General features: G+C 40.8%; 1 protein-coding gene across 1 annotated transcript in view; it reads left to right on the plus strand.

Moving 5' to 3' along the window:
• Positions 1-21,997, plus strand: part of CREBBP (CREB binding lysine acetyltransferase) — a 135,043-nt gene that overhangs the window by 24,001 nt on the left and 89,045 nt on the right. Inside the window, exon 2 of the mRNA XM_081257023.1 lies at positions 44-756. Coding sequence (XP_081113149.1) covers positions 44-756 — 713 coding nt within the window. The remainder of the gene's footprint in view (positions 1-43; positions 757-21,997) is intronic.

Here is a 21,997-nt window from a genome sequence, read left to right on the forward strand (position 1 = left end):
ACGGTTGCTTAGTTTCTCATTTCCGTTTCTGTTTAATTTCTAGATTTTGGATCATTGTTTGACTTGGAAAATGATCTTCCCGATGAGCTGATCCCCAATGGAGGAGAATTAGGCCTTTTAAACAGTGGGAACCTTGTTCCAGATGCTGCTTCCAAACATAAACAACTGTCAGAGCTTCTGCGAGGAGGCAGCAGCTCTAGTATCAACCCAGGAATAGGAAATGTGAGCGCCAGCAGCCCCGTGCAACAAGGCCTCGGAGGCCAGTCCCAGGGGCAGCCGAACAGTGCGAACATGGCCAGTCTGGGTGCCATGGGCAAGAGCCCTCTGAACCAGGGAGATTCTACAGCCCCCAGCCTGCCCAAACAGGCAGCCAGCACCTCTGGGCCCACTCCCCCTGCTTCCCAAGCACTGAATCCTCAAGCACAAAAGCAAGTGGGGCTGGTGACCAGCAGCCCTGCCACGTCACAGACGGGACCTGGGATCTGCATGAATGCTAATTTTAACCAGACCCACCCAGGCCTCCTCAATAGTAACTCTGGCCATAGTTTAATGAACCCGGCCCAGCAAGGGCAGGCGCAAGTCATGAATGGATCTCTTGGGGCTGCTGGCAGAGGAAGGGGAGCTGGAATGCCATACGCTACTCCGGCCATGCAGGGGGCCGCGAGCAGCGTGCTGGCTGAGACGTTAACTCAAGTTTCACCGCAAATGGCCGGTCATGCAGGACTGAACACAGCGCAAGCTGGAGGCATGAGCAAGGTAAGTGAGCTTCGGTGCTTTGAATTCTTTCTACTAACCAGGGGCACATTCCTGTCCTCCTTTAGGCTTTCCTCCTGCCCCTCCCCATGGAAGAGACAGATTTGGTATTTAATGCCCTTCTTTCCAGGATACAGATCCCTGCCCCATGCCTTTAAATTGGAAATTGTTGAAGAAGCCAGCAATAGGCTAGCTTGCACATCAGACAGTTGAAACTTAGGGAATGAGTTTGGACTGATAACCAGTTTTCAGCCCCTGAGGAGAATGTGTGGAAATAGAACCACATGGTTGAAAGAGGCAGCTTCTGCTGGGAATCAGCTTTTTGTTGCATCAGTGAATCCAGTAAAGGCTCTTTACCTTCACTTCACGCAGCTGAGCAAGTTGTTACTCTTCATGCCCTTCCCTTTTTACAACCAACTGGTGAAGTGTCTTTTGTCACAGTCTCCGTTTTACCAACAAAGAAGCTAGGTTCCAAGCTGGTCAGCTACCTGCCGTGGTTAACCGGGAAGAGATAACATGGCAGAGCCAGGGGGCAGCATGGGGCCTCGGGTCCCAGAAGAAACTCAGGTTTTCAAAGTGGGGTCCCTGAACCAGCAGCATCAGTATCACCTGGGAGCTTGTTAGAAGTGCAAAGCTACCGACTCCAGATGGTGTGACGCCTGTGCAGGGTTGAGAGCTCTGCTCCAGGGAAGGGCCTTGCAACTGGTGTGTAGTGTAGGAACTGAATGTGGAGAACAGGGAAGGCAGATGCTAGGGTAGATAGGAGACCACTGGGAAAGCGAGAGCTGACAAGGGAAAGAGTGCGGGCTGATCCCACTGGAGCGCCAAACACCGAGATGCACTGAGAAAAGTCTTCTCAGCTACAGCCACCAGTGCACCTGTTTCAGGCAGTATTTGGTACAGCAGATTCCAGAACAGTAAAACAGTTTGGGCTGTTCTTTGGATTTGATTAGTCCCAAATGAGGGAAAGGGAGAAATCATAGTAGAGCACAGTTTCCCCACAAGGTTGATGCGAGCATTAGGTGACAGCTGTGAGCCCTGTGACTGGCTTAGGTAAGAAGAGGAATTTTTTTTCACTTAAGTAAAGGTGAAGTAATGCCAAACGTTAAAATTGCATTTATCTCTTTTGAAGTGTTATTAAGGGGGAATATGAACTTAATTTTTAGTTGTCCCTGGCATTTGCAGAGGGATCTGTGTGTGAATGTGCCTTTTGGAGTTGGGTTAAGAAAAGATTTCTGTGGGCTTAGGGTTCATGGATAGATTGATGTTTGTTCCTTCCTAATTCACTCATCACTCTTGTCCACACTGCCCAGTTACAAAAAACTATTTTGGAGAATTTAAGTCACATGCAAAAGTAGACATAGGACTCCTGAGTAATCTTAAAAATTATTGAGGGTCCCAAGGAGACTTCTTTAAAACGTGGATATATCTGTCCATATTAGCCACATTAGATACTAAAACAGAATTTTAAAACACAAGCACACATTCCATTAGCCGGTAAGTATAGTGATATCACATGTCACAGAGCCTCTGGAAAACTCCTCTGTGTTCTTGTAAGGGAATGAGAGCAAAAAAGGCAAATAATGTCTTAGTTTATATGAAAATAGTTTTGACCCCTGAAAGGGACTGAGTCCCTCGACCACACTTGGAGAGCCATTGATAGAATATATATATATTCCTAGAAGTTAGACTTGGCATACCTGAGCACAGTGCCACTCTCACATGTAAATAAATGATTTCCTCATGTCATCAATGTCCACTAAATATTCAAATTTCCAATGGTTGCATATGTCATGATTTGTTATTACAGACTTTTTCCCCCCAGCTCTGAATAACCTATATTTTATTCAGTTGATATGGCTCTTAAGAATTTATTAACCTCTAGGAGTCTTACAATGTATTTATAGGAGAATCTAGTTGTTTTGCTTGTTTATTTTTTTGCTCTGGGGGTTTCCTATAGTCTGGGCTTTGCTGATAATGTCTGCTTCACTCCATGTTCCTCTGCCAACTTTTCATTCCTTTGTACAGAGTGACCTTTCTTTCAAACGACACTTAGCTAGTGCTCACTATGTGGAAAGTGAGCCACATTAGTGCTTTGGGGGCAGCCATCTCTGTCCCCTGTAGGTACCTAAAGAGGCTGATGGCAAAGGAGGAGTGGGAACTGGCATTTTTGAAAGGTTGTCATGGCCTTTGGTTGGGACAAAAGAACTAATAGTGGTGGACAAATAGTAGGAGTAAGAGACAAGTTCATTTTAAGCGGAATAAGATTTTAAAATGCACTCAGGGGAAAAGAAACTTTTTTAAAAAGGTAATTTTGTTTTCAAAATTATTGTTACAAAGGAAATGCAGATTTCCTATAAAATAATTTAAATAGTAAAAAAGAGCAGCCCCTCTCTCCTTACAGATAACCACTTCTATCTATACAGATATATTAACACAGATTCTTTTTTAGTATGAAATGGAACCAAACTATTGGGTTGGCCAAAAAGTTCCTTCGGTTTTAAAGTAAAAATAAAAGGCACGTTTTTCATTTTCACCAAGAACTTTATTGAACAACGTATTCACCGTTTTGTTCGACTACCTTCTGCCATTTTTCAGGCAACTTCATAATTCCATCTTCAAAAACTTTTTTTTGAGCAAAGAACTGTTCCAGGTGCCTTTTACAGCCTTCCAGGGAATTGAAATTTTTTCCATTAAGAGAATTTTGTAAAGACCGAAATAAATGGAAATCCAAAGGTGCAATGTCTGGTGAATACAGCAGATGAATCAGAACTTCCCGGCCAAGCTGTAATAGTTTTTGCCTGGTCATCAAAGAAACATGTGGTCTTGTGGTATCTCGATGGAAGATTATGCATTTTCTGTTGACTAATTCTGGACACTTTTTGTTGACTGCTGCTTTCAGTTGGTCTAATTGGGAGCAGCACTTGTTGGAATTAATCGTTTCGTTTTCCAGAAGGAGCTCATAATAGAGGACTCCCAATCCCAAGGGAGATATACACAACATCACCTTCTCTGGACGAAGACCAGTCTTTGGTGTGGTTGGTGGTGGTTCATTTCGCTTGCCCTGTGATCTCTTCCGCTCCATATTATTGTACAGTATCCACTTTTCATTGCCCGCCACAATTTGTTCTAAAAATGAAACGTTTTTGTTATGTCTCAGTAGAGAATCACATGCAGAAATATGATCAAGAAGGGTTTTTTTGCTTAACTTATGTGGAACCCAAACATCAAAACGATTAACATAACCAAGCTGGTGCAAATGATTTGCAGCACTTGATTTGAATATTTTGAGTGTGTCAGCTGTCTCCCGTGTGGTATATAACGTTGATTGTTCTCAGTCTCGATTTGATCGCTATCACCTTCAACTGGTCTACCTAACTCTGGAGCATCATCCAGTAAGAAATCTCCAACATGAAACTTTGCAAAACACGTTTGACACATTCTATCAAGTCACACCACCTTCCCTTCTCCATACACTGCACAAATCTTATTTTTGCGTTTAAGTTGCGCTTTTACCTTTCTTGAAATAATAAAGCATAATATGCCAAAAATTTTGCTTTTTTCCTTTCATCCTCAGTATTAAAATGGCTACACAAAAATTCACCAATTTTAATGTTGTTTTTTTTTAAATGCACGCTGACATGACAGCTTTTACAATACAATCTAACAAAATTGTTTCAAATGAAGTTAAAGACGGGCTTCCCTGGTGGCGCAGTGGTTGAGAGTCCGTCTGCCGATGCAGGGGACACGGGTTCGTGCCCCGGTCCGGGAGGATCCCACATGCCGCGGAGCGGCTGGGCCCATGGGCCATGGCCGCTGAGCCTGCGCGTCCGGAGCCTGTGCTCCGCAATGGGAGAGGCCACAACAGTGAGAGGCCCGCGTACCACAAAAAAAAAAAAAAAAAAAAAATGAAGTTAAAGACAATTAAGCACTCCTAGAGCCATCTTACAGGGAAAAAAAGGAAAAAACTGAACAAACCTTTTGGCCAACCCGGTACATAAGCACCTTGCTGTTTTACATAACTATATACCCTGGATGCCTTTCCATGCTAGTGTGTGCAGATTTTTCCTTTTTTTTCTACTGATAGCAAGGTATTGCATTTTGTGATGCACCATAATTTATGTACTCCTCTGATGATGAACATTTGGATTGTTTCTGACTTTTCATTAGTACAAACTGCTGCAGTGAATATATCCTTGTGTAGGCATATCCACACGCATCATGGGATAAATTCTGAAAAGTGAGGTTACTGGGTCAAAGACTTTGTTAAACGTTTTGTTTTTAGAAGTAATCATGCACATGGTTTAACAACTAACAGCCAAATTTTTTAAAAATAGCACTAAAGATAAGAACTGAAAAGGTAGTCTCCCTTAATTTTTGACCCTTGGTTCTCCCAAATTCTCTCACCAAAGCCAACTACTATTTCTTATCTATCCTGCCAGAGATGGTCTGTATATATAGAGGTATAGAAAGGGGGTGTGTTTGTGTGCGCATGCGTGTGTGTGTGTGTGTGTGTGTGTGTGTGTGTGTGTGTGTAGATATCTCTTCTAAACATGAAGAGTAGTATGGTATAACATCTCTCTCTCTGTCTCCACCCCCAGCCCCCACCATGTATAAATGTAGACATACACCTCCTTTCCACCCCTGAACAACGTAAGTTGGAAGTTGTTCCATGTTAGATAGAGCTCTCAGTCCTTCTTACTAGCTATGGTACAGTAGTAGTCCCTGATTTGGCTATATATATATTTTTTCTTTTTAATAAATTTATTTATTTATTTATTTTTGGCTGCATTGGGTCTTCGTTGCTGCGCACGGGCTTCCTCTAGTTGTGGTGAGCGGGGGCTACTCTTCGTTGCGGTGCACGGGCTTCTCATTGCGGTGGCTTCTTGTTGCAGAGCACGGGCTCTAGGCGTGCGGGCTCAGTAGTTGCAGCTCGCAGGCTCTAGAGCGCAGGCTCAGTAGTTGTGCACAGCTTGCTTAGTTGCTCCGTGACGTGGGATCTTCCCGGACCAGGGCTCGAACCTGTATCCCTGCATTGGCAAGCGGATTCTTAACCACTGCACCACCAGGGAAGTCCCTGATTTGGCTATATCTTAATTTATAGGACTAGTGCCCCAATATCTGTACATTTAGATTGTTTCCAGTGTTATGCTACTTTCACAATTTTTGACTTGTATATATATCTTTGTACAGCTGAGTGTAACAGCTGGATGAATTCTTGGGGGTGAGATTTCTGGATTAAAGGATATTGACATTTTTAATAAGCATAGATATTGCCAGGTTCTCTCCAAAAACATTATGCAAATTACACCCTCACCAAAGTGAATGAGTCCCTGTGCCCCAAATTCTCACCAACACTGAGATTCTTTTACTGATCTGCCATTCTCTTAGGCAGATTGTCTCTTAGGCAGAATGTCTTTTCATAAATTCATGGGCATTGTATTTTGCTGTTGCTTATATTCTCTGTCAACTTTTCTGTTGCACGGTTTCCCATTAATTCTTGTTGGTTTGTATTCTTTATATTCTTTGTATATTAAAAGCTAAAGTCTAAAGACAAAAAAAAAATAGAAACAGAAAGCATAAAGCAGGATGGGAGAAGCAAAATCAAGCATAATAATTTAAAAATATGAAATGGTTCAATTTTTTGACTGAAAATATTATAATTTTAAAAAAAGCTAAAGTCTTTTAATGAGTGAAAGTTTCTCCCCCTTTTTTATTTGCTAAAGTCTGTTTTACCAAGAGAATGGCCACATAGGTTTACAATATGATAGTTCTGAATTTTTACCAAATGGATGTTTTCAGTTTTTATAGAAACAGATTTATCCATTTTTTTTCTTTATGGCTTTTGGGTTTTATGTCATGTTTGGAAATGCATTTCTGTTCCAAAATTATGAAATATTCTGTATTTTTTCCCGTTATATCTTGGATCTTTTTTTTTTTTTTTTTTTCTTTGCGGTACGCGGGCCTCTCAGTGTTGTGGCCTCTCCCGTTGCAGAGCACAGGCTCCGGACGCGCAGGCTCAGCGGCCATGGCTCACGGGCCTAGCTGCTCCGCGGCATGTGGGATCTTCCCGGACCGGGGCACGAACCCGTGTCCCCTGCATCGACAGGCGGACTCTCAACCACTGCGCCACCAGGGAAGCCCCTATATCTTGGATCTTTAACTCAGACTTTATTTTGACTTGAGTGAGATACAGAAATCTAGCTATATACATTTTTCCAAATTATAGTCATCCCAGTACCATTTATTTAGATACTACTAATCCAGCTTCCCCCCCCCCCACTGCAGTGACATCATTTTTGGTATATTTTATTCAACTTTCAAATATACAGAGTTTAGGTCTATTTCTGGACTTTTTCTTTTGTTTCACAGATCTTTATTTATTCTGTGCCAGAAACTTATTATCCTAGCTGTGTAATGAATTTTAACATATGATGGAGCCAGTTGCCTTTCACTCTTTTTCAAGAATCCAGTATTTTCTTTGCTGTCCTTATAAGATACTCTTCTAGATGTATGGTTCTCAACCCTGTCTGCGCATCAGAATTACCTGGGTTTTTTTTTTTTTAATGTGATGCCTCATCCCTACTGCAGACCAATTAAGTTAGAATCTCTGGGGCATGGCATGAGCATTGATATAGTTCATAGTTCATCAGATGATTTTCATGGCAGCCAGGGTTGAGAACCTCTGTTTCAGATAAACTTTAGGACTGTTTTTCAGATTCCTAAAAATCAAACAAAAGTCTTGGGACTTGATTGGGATTATATTGAATTTTATAAACTGTTTAAGGGGGATTTTGACATTCTAACAGTTTTGTGGCTTTCCAAGTTATCTTATCCTGTACATACAAGGTTTGTCTTTTTATGGAGTCTTATGTTGCTCAGAAGCATACTATAGTTTTCTTTATATAGGTAATACATCTTTTTTATTACGTTTGTTTCTGGATATATTAATGGGTTTATCATTGCTATTAGAGATGAGCTGTTCTATTTCATTACAATTGACTGTTGTTTTAATATAGGAAAGATGTTGATGTATACATGTCAATTTGGTAATCTGGCCACTTTATGGAGTTCTCTTGTTTATTCTAGTACTTCTTCAGGTGATTCTCTTGGGTTTTCCTAGTAGGCAGTCATCTTTTGCATTACTGATACTTTTGTCTTCTTGGCAGTATTTCTACCAGTGTTCATGCTCTTGGGAATCCCTGTCTTGTATCTGACTTAAATAGAGATGTACGTAGTGTTTTTTTATTAAGTATAATGTGAGCTTTGGTTTTCAATCTTTTAAAATTGGGGTGTAATCTATTACTCATTTATTGGATGCTGGATTTTATCAATTCCCTTTTGACATCTATAGTGGTTACCCTGTGATTTTTTTTCTCCTTTGTTTTATTTATGTGACAGATTATCTCAGTAGGTTTCCTACTGTCCAACTGAACCATCTCTGTAATTGTGAAATTGAAAGTTAATGTTTTGCTGAATTTTATTGGCTAGCATTCATTTAGAATTTTTGCTTCTCACTAATCAACAGTGAGATTGATCTGTAGTTCTTTTTTGTGTTTTGTCAGGTTTTGATATCAGGGTTGTGTTAATTTGGTCGGAAAGAGTTTGGAAGCTGTTCACATCTGTTTTCTGGAACAGTTTCGAATTTGAATGATCTGTTCCTTGAAGAATTGAGAAACCATCTGTACAACTGTATGGGCTTGAAGCTTTTTTCCTCGAGGGTGACTTAAGATCTTTGACAATACTCCATTAGACTATTGGTCTCTTGAGTCAATATATTTTTCTTTTAGAAAAGTCTAAATATATTTTTATTCTTAAGAAAACCTCAAAATGTTTAACTTCTACTCATTAAAAAATATAAAGTGTGGGTACCATTCCCATGTTACAGATTAGAAATGGAGGCACACAGAATGGAGAGGAGAAATTATTTCATTAAAAAAAAAACATATCATGCCATGTTAACATTATTGCCATGTTGCTGAAATGGCTTATGTTTTCTATTTTAAATGTTTTCTTTAAGAGTCACACAAAATTAGGAATGAGAAAGTAGAAATAATCACAAACAACAGGAAAGTCCAAAATTGTAAGAATTTTTGTATAACTCTTAATTAATTGTAAAGCCTGGATAAAAAGAATTTTAATTAAAATATAGATTGTAAAACTGATCCAAGAACAGGCTGCACAGGTTAGTGATTTAAGAGACCCTTAGCCAGACTTCGTGGGATCCGATCCTGGCTGTGCTGTGTGATCGTGGAAAGTTACTCAGCTTCCCTCTATTCCCTTCATTCTGTGTGCCTCCATTACAACAGTAGGAAACCTCATATGTTATCTTTTCGGTAGCATGCTCTAGTTTTCTACAGAAAATAACCCAAACACTTGTCTTTTAGGAGGAAAGCAAAAAAGATATTTAAAGATAAATTTAAGGGGACTTCCCTGGTGGTCAAGTGGTAAAGAATCCGCCTTACAGTGCAGGGGACTCGGGTTCAATCCCTGGTCAGGAACTAAGATCCCACATGCCGCAGGGTAACTAAGCCCACATGCCACAACCACTGAGCTCGTGCGCCTCAATTGGAGCCCACGTGCCACAACTAGAGAAGAGAAAACCTGCATGCCACAACTAGAGAGGAGCCGCGCACCACAATGAAAGATCCCGCATGCCTCAATGAAGATCCCATGTGCAGGGGGCTTCCCTGGTGGCGCAGTGGTTGAGAGTCCGCCTGCTGATACAGGGGACACGGGTTCGTGCCCCGGTCCGGGAAGATCCCACATGCCGCAGAGCAGCTAGGCCCCTGAGCCACGGCCGCTGAGCCTGTGCGTCCAGAGCCTGTGCTCCGCAACGGGAGAGAACACAGCGGTGAGAGGCCCGCGTACTGCAAAAAAAGAAAAAAAAATCCCATGTGCCACAACTAAGACCCAGCGCAGCCAAAAAGAAATTAAATAAATAAATAAATAATAAATCTCTAAAAAAAATAAATAAAGATAAATTTAAGTGGGAATTGGAAGCCATACACTCACGTTCTTCTCCTGGCTAGGGGTATTGAGAGTTGTTGCTCTGCACAGAGAAGGTGGCAGAGGGAAGCCAGACACTGGTTGAAAGAGGAAGGTATTTTGATGTATCTGGGCAAGGGGTCCAGACTCTTTATAGTTCTGAGGTTGATAAATGCTTTTACAGCCTTAGAAATCCTTTCAGTCCTTTCTTATAAGTAATGTATTGGAAATAAGGGACCAAAATAGTTTGTGTGGTAAGGCTTCTTCACAGGGGGTTAGATTAGGGCTTATTTTTTTATAAGATTTTTGGAATATTGTTCTTTTTTTTAGAAAGTGGTCAGAAAACGGGGAGCTAGCTTTCTGTAGAGCTCTCCCTGAGGAGTGAAGGGTGGTTGTTTTTTTTAAAAAAATAAATTTATTTATTTATTTATTTATGGCTGTGTTGGGTCTTCGTTGCTGCGTGTGGGCTTTTTCTAGTTGCGGCGAGCGGGGGCTACTCTTTGTTGTGGTGCATGGGCTTCTCGTTGCGGTGGCTTCTCTTGTTGCGGAGCATGGGCTCTAGGCGTGCGGGCTTCAGTAGTTGTGGCACGAGGGCTCAGTAGTTGTGGCTCATGGGCTCTAGAGCACAGGCTCAGTAGTTGTGGCACATGGGCTTAGTTGCTCCACGGCATGTGGCATCTTCCCAGCCCAGGGCTCGAACCCGTGTCTCCTGCATTGGCAGGCGGATTCTTAACCACTGCGCCACCAGGGAAGTTCTGGGGTGAAGGTTTTGATTTTTAGATCCAGTCAACCAACATTTTGGTCAGATAAGATAAAGTGGTCGTTCTCAGACTTGGTGTCCAGCACGGGCACTGTAGGCTTGTTAACCCAGAGTGCTGGGCCTCCCCAGAGTTCCTGATTCAGTAGGTTTGGGGTGGGGCCTGAGAATCTGCTATTCTTGCCAGCTCCCAGGTGACCATGGTTGTGCTGATCAGCGACCACACTCCGAGAATTGGCATGCTGAAGGGATAGATTAGCTGCATATGGTCAGTAAGACAGGAGTAGGGCCAAATTGGCTGTTCAGAATAAGTGACTCACCTTCTCTATTTTGGAATGATAATTGGAAATTTCTAACATTTAATAGCAAGAGAAATAATACTGTACATTTGTCTGATCCTTTTCTCTTTCTCATGTAATGTCATCTGATCCTTGAAATAATGCAAAGGAAACAAGGAAGTTTTTTATTAAGTAAATCCTAATTTGGCCTTTTTGAAAAAGATCACAATGGAAGTAAATGGTCAGTTTATAGAATGAAAAGGTTGAAAGCTTTGAATTAATACAGTGTGCTGTGTGATAATTATATAGCTCCTGTAGGCACAGGTTTTTGGTAGAAATATTAAGCAGTCTTGTACTGGCTCAATAATTGTGTCATGACTTTAATGGAGAATATGTGATTCAGGATGTACTGAACTTCCCATGATAATTATCCATGAATTTATTTTTAAATTTTTTTAATTAAATGAGGTTGTATATGTATATTTAATGGCTTTACCCACAGATTGTACTGACCTGCTGCTGCTCCTGTCATTGTTGTTGTCATCATCATCATCGTTAGTAGCAGCAGCAGCAGCTTCAGCAGCTCAAACTGCCTTCCCCAGATGCAGTACGGCCAAGTGCTTAAGAGCAGAGGTTGGGATCTGGAGTAAGCTGCCTCAGTTCAAGTTCAGGCTCCACTAATTATTAGCTGTGGGAAAATAATATAATCACTCTGGGTCTTAGCTGTTTGTCTTTTTTTTTTTTTTGCGGTATGCGGGTCTCTCACTGTTGTGGCCTCTCCCGTTGCGGAGCACAGGCTCCGGACGCGCAGGCTCAGCAACTATGGCCCACAGGCCCAGCCGCTCCGCGGCATGTGAGATCTTCCCGGACCGGGGCACGAACCGGCGTCCCCTGCATCAGCAGGCGGACTCTCAACCACTGCGCCACCAGGGAAGCCCTGTTTGTCTTTTAAATGAGGATAATAATAGTATCTGCCTTTGAGAATTGTATAGATTAAGAGGGGATAGTAATAATATCTACCTCATAGAATTGTGCTAATTAAATGAGATGGTGTATGTATAGTTCTTAGCACAGTGTCTGCGTTTACTGTAAAACTTTCAGAGAAGATTGGTTAGTTAGCTGGTTAGTTATGCTTTCTTACATAAAGGATTTGAGATAATCACATTTGAAGTGATGAGACTGCTTTTCTACTGTTTTCAGAGAATTATTTTCTAGTAATAAAAATAGTTGATTGTACAAAAACTGAAAGTTTAGAGAAGAAACCATAATCTTATCACCCAGTTCATAATTGGTGTTAACTTTTTGATGTTTTCCCTAGCGGTCTTTTATCTATTAATTATGTATCTCTTTTTAAAGTCAAAGTTGGAGTTATATTTCTTTTTTTTCCAGTTAACTTTGTAACTGATTATTTTCTGTAGCACAAATTGAATGAATGTTTTGCGTAATAGCAACATTGAGTACTTGGATAAGTCTCCAGGATGACTACTTTGAAGAGTATACTTGTAAGAAAAACCAATCAGCTTTGTTACTTTCTAACTAAAGGTCAACAGTTAGGATCTGGGGTTAAAGACCTACATGTATTAATTTTTAAAATATTTTATTGTTTTACTTTCATTATTAATATTTTTAAAGGTATAATTTACATAGAGTGAAATGCACAGACAGATCTTAAGTGTTACAGTTTGATTTGTCAAAACTCATGCCCATGTAACCCGTACCCTTATTAAGATACAGGGCATATTCATTACCCCAGAAAGTCTCTTTGTATTCCTCCCTTTTCCTGTTCTCTCCACCCCCATGTCTGCTGTCACTACTGATTTCTTTCACCATGGATGAGTTTTACCTGTTCTCAAACTTCATAGAAATGGAATTCGGTAATGTGGGTTTTTTTGTTTCTGGTGAGGCTTCTTTTGCTCCCGGTGTGTTTTTGAGATTCATCCATGTTATTGCCTGAATTTAGTAGTTCTTTTTATTGCTAATTAGTATTCTGTTGTATTAATATACCATGATCTGCTTATCTAGTCTCCTATTCATGGACGTTGTGGTAGTTTCCGGTTTGGAGCTGTTAAGAATAAAGCTTCTTGTATAAGTCTTTGTGTGGACATATAAATTTTCAGTTCTCTTAGATAAATAACTAGGAATGGAATTGACTGGATAAGGAGGGGTCTGTTTCTGGACTCTAGTCGGGGAGTCAGCAAACTATAGCCCATGGGCCAGATCTGGCCCACAGCCTAAGAATGGTTTTTATGTTTTTAAACGATTGGTTAAAAAACAAACTAACAAACAAGTAAATAAAAGAATGAGGGATGGAAACCATAGGTCACCTGCTAAGACTAAAGTATTTACTAACTGGACCTTTACAGAAAAAGTCTGCCACCCCTGTTCTAGTCCATTCCATTGATCTGTTTATTTCTTTAGCTTTATAGTAAGTATTAAAATCGGGTTGCTTGGGCTTCCCTGGTGGCGCAGTGGTTGAGGGCCGGCCTGCCTGCCGATGCAGGGGACACGGGTTCGTGCCCCGGTCAGGGAAGATCCCACATGCCGTGGAGCGGCTGGGCCCGTGAGCCATGGCCGCTGAGCCTGCGCGTCCGGAGCCTGTGCTCCGCAACGGGAGAGGCCACAACAGTGAGAGGCCTGCGTACCGCCAAAAAAAAAAAAAAAATCGGGTTGCTTAATTTCTCATTTTCATTTCTGTTTAATTTCTAGATTTTGTGTCATTGTTTGACTTGTTTGTTGCTAATATGGAGAAATATAATTGGTTTTTCTTTATTAACATTATATCCTGTAACTTTGCTAAACTCACTTGTTAGTTCTACTTATTTGGTAGATGCCTTAGAATTTTCTAGGTCATGTTGTCCTTGTAAAATAAAGACAGTTTTACTTCTTCCTTTCTAATCGGTATGCTTTTTATTTTTCTGGCTTTACTGCTCTGCCTGAGACCTTCAGTGTTTAATAAAAGTGTGGAGAGCATACATCCCCTGTCTTACTCTGGATCTGTGGAGGAAGACATTCAGTCATTTATTAAGCATGGTGTTAGTTGTAGGCTTTTAAAGGTATCCTTTGTCAGGATGAAGAAGCCCCCTACTCTACGTAGTCTGCTGAGTCATTTTATCATAGATGATTGCTGAATTTCATCAAATACTTTTTCTGTATCTATTTAGAGGATCAGGTGGATTTTCTTTATTCTATTAATGTGGTAAAGTACATCTTTCTGAATGTTGAACCAACCTTACAGTCCTGGGATAACCTCCCTCGATCGTGATGTATTAACCTTTTTACGTTCTACTGCATCTGATTTATTTTATTTATTTATTTTTTAAACCGAGTTAGAATTTTCCTTCCTTCCTCCCTCCCTCCCAACCTCCCATTTTTATTTGGCTGTGCTGGGTCTTAGTTGTGGCGCACGGGATCTAGTTCCCTGACCAGGGATCGAACCCAGGCCCCCTGTGTTGGGAGCTAAGAGTCTTAACCACTGGGCCACCAGGCAAGTCCCAGATCTGATTTATTAGAATATTGTTTAGGATTTATGCATCTATATTCATGAGGGATATGGGTCTATAATTTTCTTGCAGTGTCCTGATATGGTTTTGGTATCAAGACTACACTGGTTTGTTCCCTCTTCCTTTCTTTTCTGAGTTCAGTATTTTTTCTTAAAATGTTTGATAAAATTCACCAGTGAGACCATCTGGGTCTGGAGTTTTCCTTGTGATAAGGTTTTAAACTATAATTTGATTAGTTTAATAGGTACAGAATTATTCATATTTTTCATTTCTTCTTGTGTTAATTTTGATAATTTGTGTTTTTCAAGGAATTTATCCATTTCATCTAAGGTCTTGAACTTATTTGGCATAAAAGGATTCATAATATTCCCCTAATTTCCTTTTAATTTCTACAGACTCTGTAATAATGTCCATTGCCCCCTCTTTCAATCTCATATTTATAATTTTATGTTTCTCTCCTTTTTCCCTGATCAGTCTGGGTAGGGATTTGTCAACTTTATTGGTATTTTCAGACAACCAACTTTTGACTTGTTAATATTCTCATTTTTATAGATCATTGATTCTCTTTTTGTTATTTTCTCTTTTCTACTTTGGGTTTTCTTTGCTCTTTCTAACCTCTTGGGGTAAATGCTTAGATCATTGATTTTAGACTTTTCCAATATTAACATTTGAGCAATAAATATTGGTCTGTACTGCGTTTCATAAAGTTTGATAGGTTTTTATTATCATTTAGTTCAGAATATTTTTATATTTTACTTGTGATTTCTTCTCTGACTCATGTTTCTTTTTTTTAAATTTATTTATTTTTGGCTGTGTTGGGTCTTCATTGCTGCACGTGGGCTTTCTCTAGTTGTGGCGAGCCGGGTCTACTCTTTGTTGTGGTGCGCAGGCTTCTCATTGCGGTGGCTTCTCTTGTTGTGGAGCACAGGCTCTAGAGGCGCGAGCTTCCATAGTTGTGGCACGTGGGCTCAGTAGTTGTGGCTTGCGGGCTCTAGAGCACAGGCCCAGTAGTTGTGGCGCACGGGCTTAGTTGCTCTGCAGCATGTGGAATCTTCCCAGACCAGGGCTTGAACCTGTGTTCCCTGTATTGGCAGGCAGATTCTTAACCACTGCGCCACCAGGGAAGCCCTGACTCATGTTTCTATGTAGAAGTGTGTTGCTTAATTTTCAAATATTGGGGATTTTTGCAGATATTATTTTGTTATTGATTTCTAATTTTGTTGTGGTCAGAGAACATGCTCTATATGATTTTTGTCCTTTGAAATTTACCGAGACTTGTTTTATGGCCCAGCATATGGTCTGTCTTGATGAATGTTCTGCATATGCTGGAAAAGAATGTGCCTCCTACAGTTGTAGGGTGTAGCATTTGTAAATGTCAATTAGAGTAAGTTGATTGTATTCAAATCAGCAACGTCTCCTTACTGATGTTTTTTCTGTCTCTTCTATCAGTTACTGAGAGAATATTAAAAATATCCAACTGGGCTTCCCTGGTGGCACAGTGGTTGAGAATCCGCCTGCCGATGCAGGGGACATGGGTTCATGCCCCGGTCCCGGAAGATCCCACATGCCGCGGGAGTGGCTGGGCCCGTGAGCCATGGCCACTGAGCCTGCGCGTCCGGAGCCTGTGCTCCGCAACGGGAGAGGCCACAACAGAGAGAGGCCCGTGTACTGCAAAAAAAAAAAAAAAAAAAAAATCCAACTATAATTTATAGATTTTTCTATTTTTACTTTAACTAGAATGAAATTTGATTACTTATTTCATGTATTTTGATGCCCTTTTATTAAGTGAATATACATTTTGGATTACTATGTCTTCCTGATGAACTTTTTATCATTCTACATGTTTCTCTTTATTTCTATTAATATTCTTTGTCTCATTAACATAGCTGCTCCCACTCTTATTAATATTTGCAAAGGATATCTTTTTTACCCTTTTGTCTATGTCTTTATATTTAAAGTGTGTCTCTTGGAACGAACATATAGTTGGAACTTGTTTTTAATTTATTCTGACAATCTTTGTCTTTAAATGGAAGGTTTAGTTTATTATCATGAAATGTTGATACAGTTAGACTTAGGTCCACATCTTGCCATTTGTTTTCTATTTGTCCCTTCTGCATATTGTTCTCTTTTTTTCTCTTTGTTCCTTTCCTGCTCTTCTTTTGAAGGCTGATTTTAACATCTTTGTCATCTCTCTGTTTGTTCCATTTTCAGTCTTTTGTTCGTTTGTTTAAATATATAATTCCAGTTACGGGTCACATTTTCCTGCCTCTTTGCATGTTTAGTAATTTTTGATTATGTAGTGGATATTGTGGATATGTTGTTGAATAAGTTTTGTTGTCTTCCTTTAGGGAGTGTTGGATTTGTTCTGGGAGACATTTGACTCCACTCTTTGTATTCCTCTTGGGTGTTTTTCCGTCACTGCAAACATTTTAGGAACCATTCTCAATCCCAGCCATTAACATGTCTCTCAGACTTTAACACAGACTTGGGCAGGGCTTCTTAAACTTTAATGATTTGCAGATCACCTGGGGATCTTGTTAAGGTGCAAATTCTGCTTTGGGAGGTCTTGGGAGCGGGGTGCTTTGAATCTGCTTTTCTCACCAGCTCTAGGAGGGGCAGTTGTTGTGGCTGTACCCTCCAGGCACTGGGAGGTCTCCCCATCTTGATGGTGTGAGCGTAAGTTAGGGTATGTAATAGGTGCCCATTGGTGATTGGATATATCACACTTCAAAAGTTATCTGTTGTTTCTTTCCTTGTTCAGTGTAGAAAGTTGGGAAGTACTAAACCTAACATTCTTTATGTAAATGGGTCCAAAGCATGACTTCAAGGACCGACTTCTCCAAAATGTTTCTGCAATATTTTGGAAAGAGTTACGTTTACTGTAGACAGTAATTTGCTGTCCATCTGTCACCAAGTTAAAACATTTAGGGTTTTTATGTTGATTACCGCATAATACTTATGGCATTTTTCAGAATTACATAATGACTATAACATAAAATTTCAGTATGATCCTTTTATGAACAAGGATAACAATTACTGTATTTACTCTTTCTGAATTATGGTAAGAGAAGAGCAGGCAAGGAATGACACTTCTGGGCTGGGGTGCTGATTGTACTGGGCTCTGTGCTGGGTGCTTTGCAACACAATCTCAATTCACCTCATGTTTAATAATCCTGTGAGGTACATGCCATATCTGTTTTGCACATGGAATAAAATATTCTGAGCCACTTTTCTGTCTCCCAGGAAATTATTCAAGATGACACATGTTAGAAAGTGGCAGACTTGACTTACAACCCATCCATGTCTGACTCCAAGGTCTGTATTTTTTCTACTACACCATTTTGTCTGTAATATACCAGGATTCAACATAAGATGGAGAAGTGCATAATACCTAATTTTCTGTGTATGGATCAGGTTTTACCTCCATCTACAAAATTTATAGAATAGATAACTTGGAGAGTGAGTCTAATTTCCCAGGAGTATTTTTTGTTGTACAGAAGGATTTGCTGCTTACACCCTTCTAGAAACACACATGTATACTGTGGGCCTTGCCTGTGGTCTCATTGGGCTGTGGCTCTCAATCTGAAATAGTAATTCAGCCAAGCAAGTTTTGCGAGACCCATAAAGAAGTTGATTTTTCTGGCTAGTGAAAAAGTGTTTACCTCCCATGTGGGAGGCCAGCATAGTTATAATTACTTTTTATGTGATTTTTTAAAGTGATCTTGTCTCTTAAAAATTTTTTTTAAAACAATACTACTACTGTAGCAAAGAAAGGTTTCATTTGTGACTTTCTGGGTTTTTAAAATTTTCAAAACACACCAAAGAACGATATAATCAACATCTATGTTTCTGTTAGTCAGAATTAACACATGTTGATATTTTTCAGATTTTCTTCACAGTTTTTTTTTTTTTCTTAATTTTTATTTTTATTTTCGCCACACCACATGGCTTGTGGGATCTTAGTTCCCCGACCAGGGATCGAACCTGGGCCCATGGCAGTGAAAGTGCCAAGTCTTAACCACTGGACCACCAAGGGAATTCCCTTTTCACTTTTAAAGTAGACACTTTTTTGGAAAGTTTTAGATTTTTAGAAGAATTGGAAGACAGTATTGAGGATTCCTATATTTCTTCCTCCCCCCATTACTATTTCCCATATTATTATATTTGTATATTTGTCACAATTAATGAGCCAATATTGATACATTATTATTAACTGAAATCCATACAGATTTCCTTAATGTTCCCCTAATGTCCTCCTTCTTTTTTTAAGATTTCATCCAGGATACCACATTACATTTGTTATGTTTTCTTAGGCTCTTCTTGGCTGTGACATTTTCTCAGACTTTCCTTGTTTTTGATGACTTTGACAGTTTTGAGGAGGACTGGTCAGGTGTATTTAGGATGCCCCATTATTGGGATTTGTCTTATGTGTTTATTGTGGTAAGACTGGGGTTTTAGACTTACGGGGTTATGGAAGGAAGATCATAAAGTGTCATTATTTTTTAATTAATTAATTTATTTTGGCTGCATTGGGTCTTCGTTGCGCACGGGCTCTCTCTAGTTGTGGCGAGCAGGGGCTACTCTTCATTGCGCTGCGCACTTCTCATTGTGGTGGCTTCTCTTGTTTCAGAGCACGGGCTCTAGGTGCATGGGCATCAGTAGTTGTGGTGCACGGGCTTAGTTGCTCCAAGGCACGTGGGATCTTTGGGACCAGGGATCGAACCTGTGTCCCTAGCATTGGTAGGTGGATTCTTAACCACTGCGCCACCAGGGAAGTCCTAAAGTGCCATTTTTATCACATGGCAAAGGGTGCATATTGTCATCATGGCTGATCACATGGTTGTGTAGCTCACCTGGCTGAGTTCGTGTTTCTGCTGTACTGTTCCATTCCCTCCCCCTTCTAGCCTGTCCTCTTGGAAAGAAGTCACCATGCACAGCCCACACTTAAAGAGTGGGGTTGGGCTCTATCTCCCTCGTGGTGGGGTGTCTGTGTAACTTATTTGGAACGCTTCTGCAGGGGAGATTTGTCTCTTTTTCATAGTTTTTTAAAATAAATGAAATCAAATCTAACAGATTAAAAATCTAAGTGTGTTATACACGATATACATGGTACGCTATACATACTCATCTCATTAAAAAAAACTTGGTGTTATTAAAATTGATACATATAGATTTGATTCTTTTTTTTGTGTGTGGTACGCGGGCCTCTCACTGTTGTGGCCTCTCCCATTGCGGAGCACTGGCTCCCGACGCTCAGCCTCAGCGGCCATGGCTCATGGGTCTAGCCGCTCCGTGGCATGTGGGATCTTCCTGGACCAGGGCACAAACCCGTGTCCCCTGCATTGGCAGGCGGACTCTCAACCACTGCGCCACCAGGAAAACCCTGATTCATTTATTTTTAACATCTGTTCATATGACTTAAAATTCTTCTTTAATTTTTTTGTATTAAAATTTTTCTGTATTTGTGCAGATTTTTGAGTATACACATAACACTCTAAAAACTTTGCCTTTTACAAGAACTTAAAGCAGTGGGGTGTAGCTGAATCTCAGAAACAAGAGGTTTTTGTCTTTTTTTTTTTTTTTTTTTTTTTTGTGGTACGCGGGCCTCTCACTGTTGTGGCCTCTCCCGTTGCGGAGCACAGGCTCCGGATGTGCAGGCTCAGCAGCCATGGCTCACGGGCCCAGCCGCTCCGCGGCATGTGCGATCTTCCTGGACCGGGGCACGAACCCATGTCCCTTGCATCGGCAGGCAGACTCTCAACCACTGCGCCACCAGGGAAGCCCGAGGTTTTTGTCTTAATAATTGTTAAAATAAAAATTACTCACAAATGGAGTTTCCCTCAAACATTTTTTATTTTTCTTTGATCATCTTTGCTACAGTTGGTAAAATGCATTCTGTGCAAAAATTCCTTTTCTTCCCCCTTTTGTTATCTGCTGAGGAGTGAGCACCTTTCCTGAATGTTCTAATGAACAAGTGTCCAGAGTGCTCTAAACAACACCAGATCAGAGCTATGAATTGGTTGTTGATGACATTTTCTGTTCAGGAGATGCAAGTAATTATCAGTGGATTGTAATTCCAAAGCCATAGTTCTGTATAATTACATCTGTGCATATTATTGTATATTTTAGCGTACGAATGTGGCACTTGGGTTTGTAGCTTTTGAAAAATGGCATGATTGCAGGGGTTGCTTTGTTATTACCAAGTGGAAACTTCATGCCCTCAATAATGAGTCGTTTAAATCTGTTTTTCTGCCCAGTGTTTGAAGAATGAACTGGAAAACAAGCCATCTTAAGTCCTAGAACAAGGCAAGAGATAGGTAATACTGGGAAATGCCAACTTCATACATCGTATTGGAATTACTGACCTTGTAAATTACAAGTTACAACGCATGCCCGTCTGTTTTCAGTATTGTAGAAAATTTATTCACTTTAGAGAATCCTGTCTGATGTTAGAGATTTTCTGTGCTCTATTTTTGGAAAGAGATCTTAAAGGCACCTCAAGATTGCACAGTGCTTTGTGGTTTTCAGAGCATTTTCCTATGTGCTGTTACATTTAAGTTGGAAACAGGAAGTCTGAGCAGCCCTTTGTGCATGGTGTACAGGAGTGTATGGTCTCATTGGTGAGCGGCCATGCTGATAGGGCTATGGGGGAAAGCACTGGGGCATGGAGATAAGGGACAGACCAAGGGGAGGTTCGGAGCGTTGTTTTCTCCCCTGAGAACTTGGCACATTTTGCTTGGAGATTGGCTGTAGAATGGGAGGTGCTGGCCTGCTTGGCAGTTGTACTTTTAAAGTTGTCAGGGTGTGGCTGCACCTAGCTGTGCGACTGCCGCATGTGGATTCATTAAAGGAAAGGTGTGCGGAGATGGGAGTGGCCGGAAGATGGAAGGTGGTGACTCTCAGGTCAGTCTGTCAGAATCTGATTGGAGACATCATAGCAGCTTTCATTCCTGTCTGTCGATTTTGCAAGTGTTGCTCTTCAGAGACAGAGCTTACCTCTTACAAGTAATAATCAAATTAATAACCAGCTTACTTCTGCTGTTCCCAGTATTGATGTTCATTTTAATTAATACCTTCGATCTATCAGTCAACTCCCAGCCAGATGGCTGGTCATCTAGTCCGATTTTTGTGGGTATCTGAGTAGAGAGAGACTTTGAAACTGCAAGAGTAACTTCTCTAGGCCTAGTGGATACCCAGGCCCCTTCTTGAGATGTCTTACCGTATTCTCATTCACGGTGATGATGCCGAACAGCACCCGTCACTGATGAATATTACAGTTACTATTTAGCCCACTTCTCAAGACCCACCTCAAGTTAGACCACCTGAGCTGTTTGCCCATAGGGCCAGGGCCCCCCCTCCCCCCTTCAGACTCCATTTAGCAGTCAGTGTTGTTGCCACCTGCTGACAGCGCACATATGTTTTCCTTGTAGCTTGTGTCTCTTGCCTTGGGCTCGAGAGGACGTAGCCCTGCATGCTATGCACCTCCACCACCCCGTAGTATCTCCCTTCTGGAAGATGCTTAATAGACATCATTCTAATAATTGATAACGTGTATATTACCACTGCCTTTTCAGCTTCCACTGTGCCAAAGATCAGAGCATCATTGCTAACAGCTGAGAGCTAGGAGGCAGGTGGGCTTTAGTGAGAGTTGGGCAGATGTGATAGCAGCTGGATCATCTCCTTGCTGGAGTAGGTGCTACTCCTGAAATAGGTACTTTCCA

Source organism: Mesoplodon bidens (assembly GCF_964165515.1).
Source record: "Mesoplodon bidens genome assembly, chromosome: 15".
NCBI classification, from domain to species: Eukaryota; Metazoa; Chordata; class Mammalia; order Artiodactyla; family Ziphiidae; genus Mesoplodon; species Mesoplodon bidens.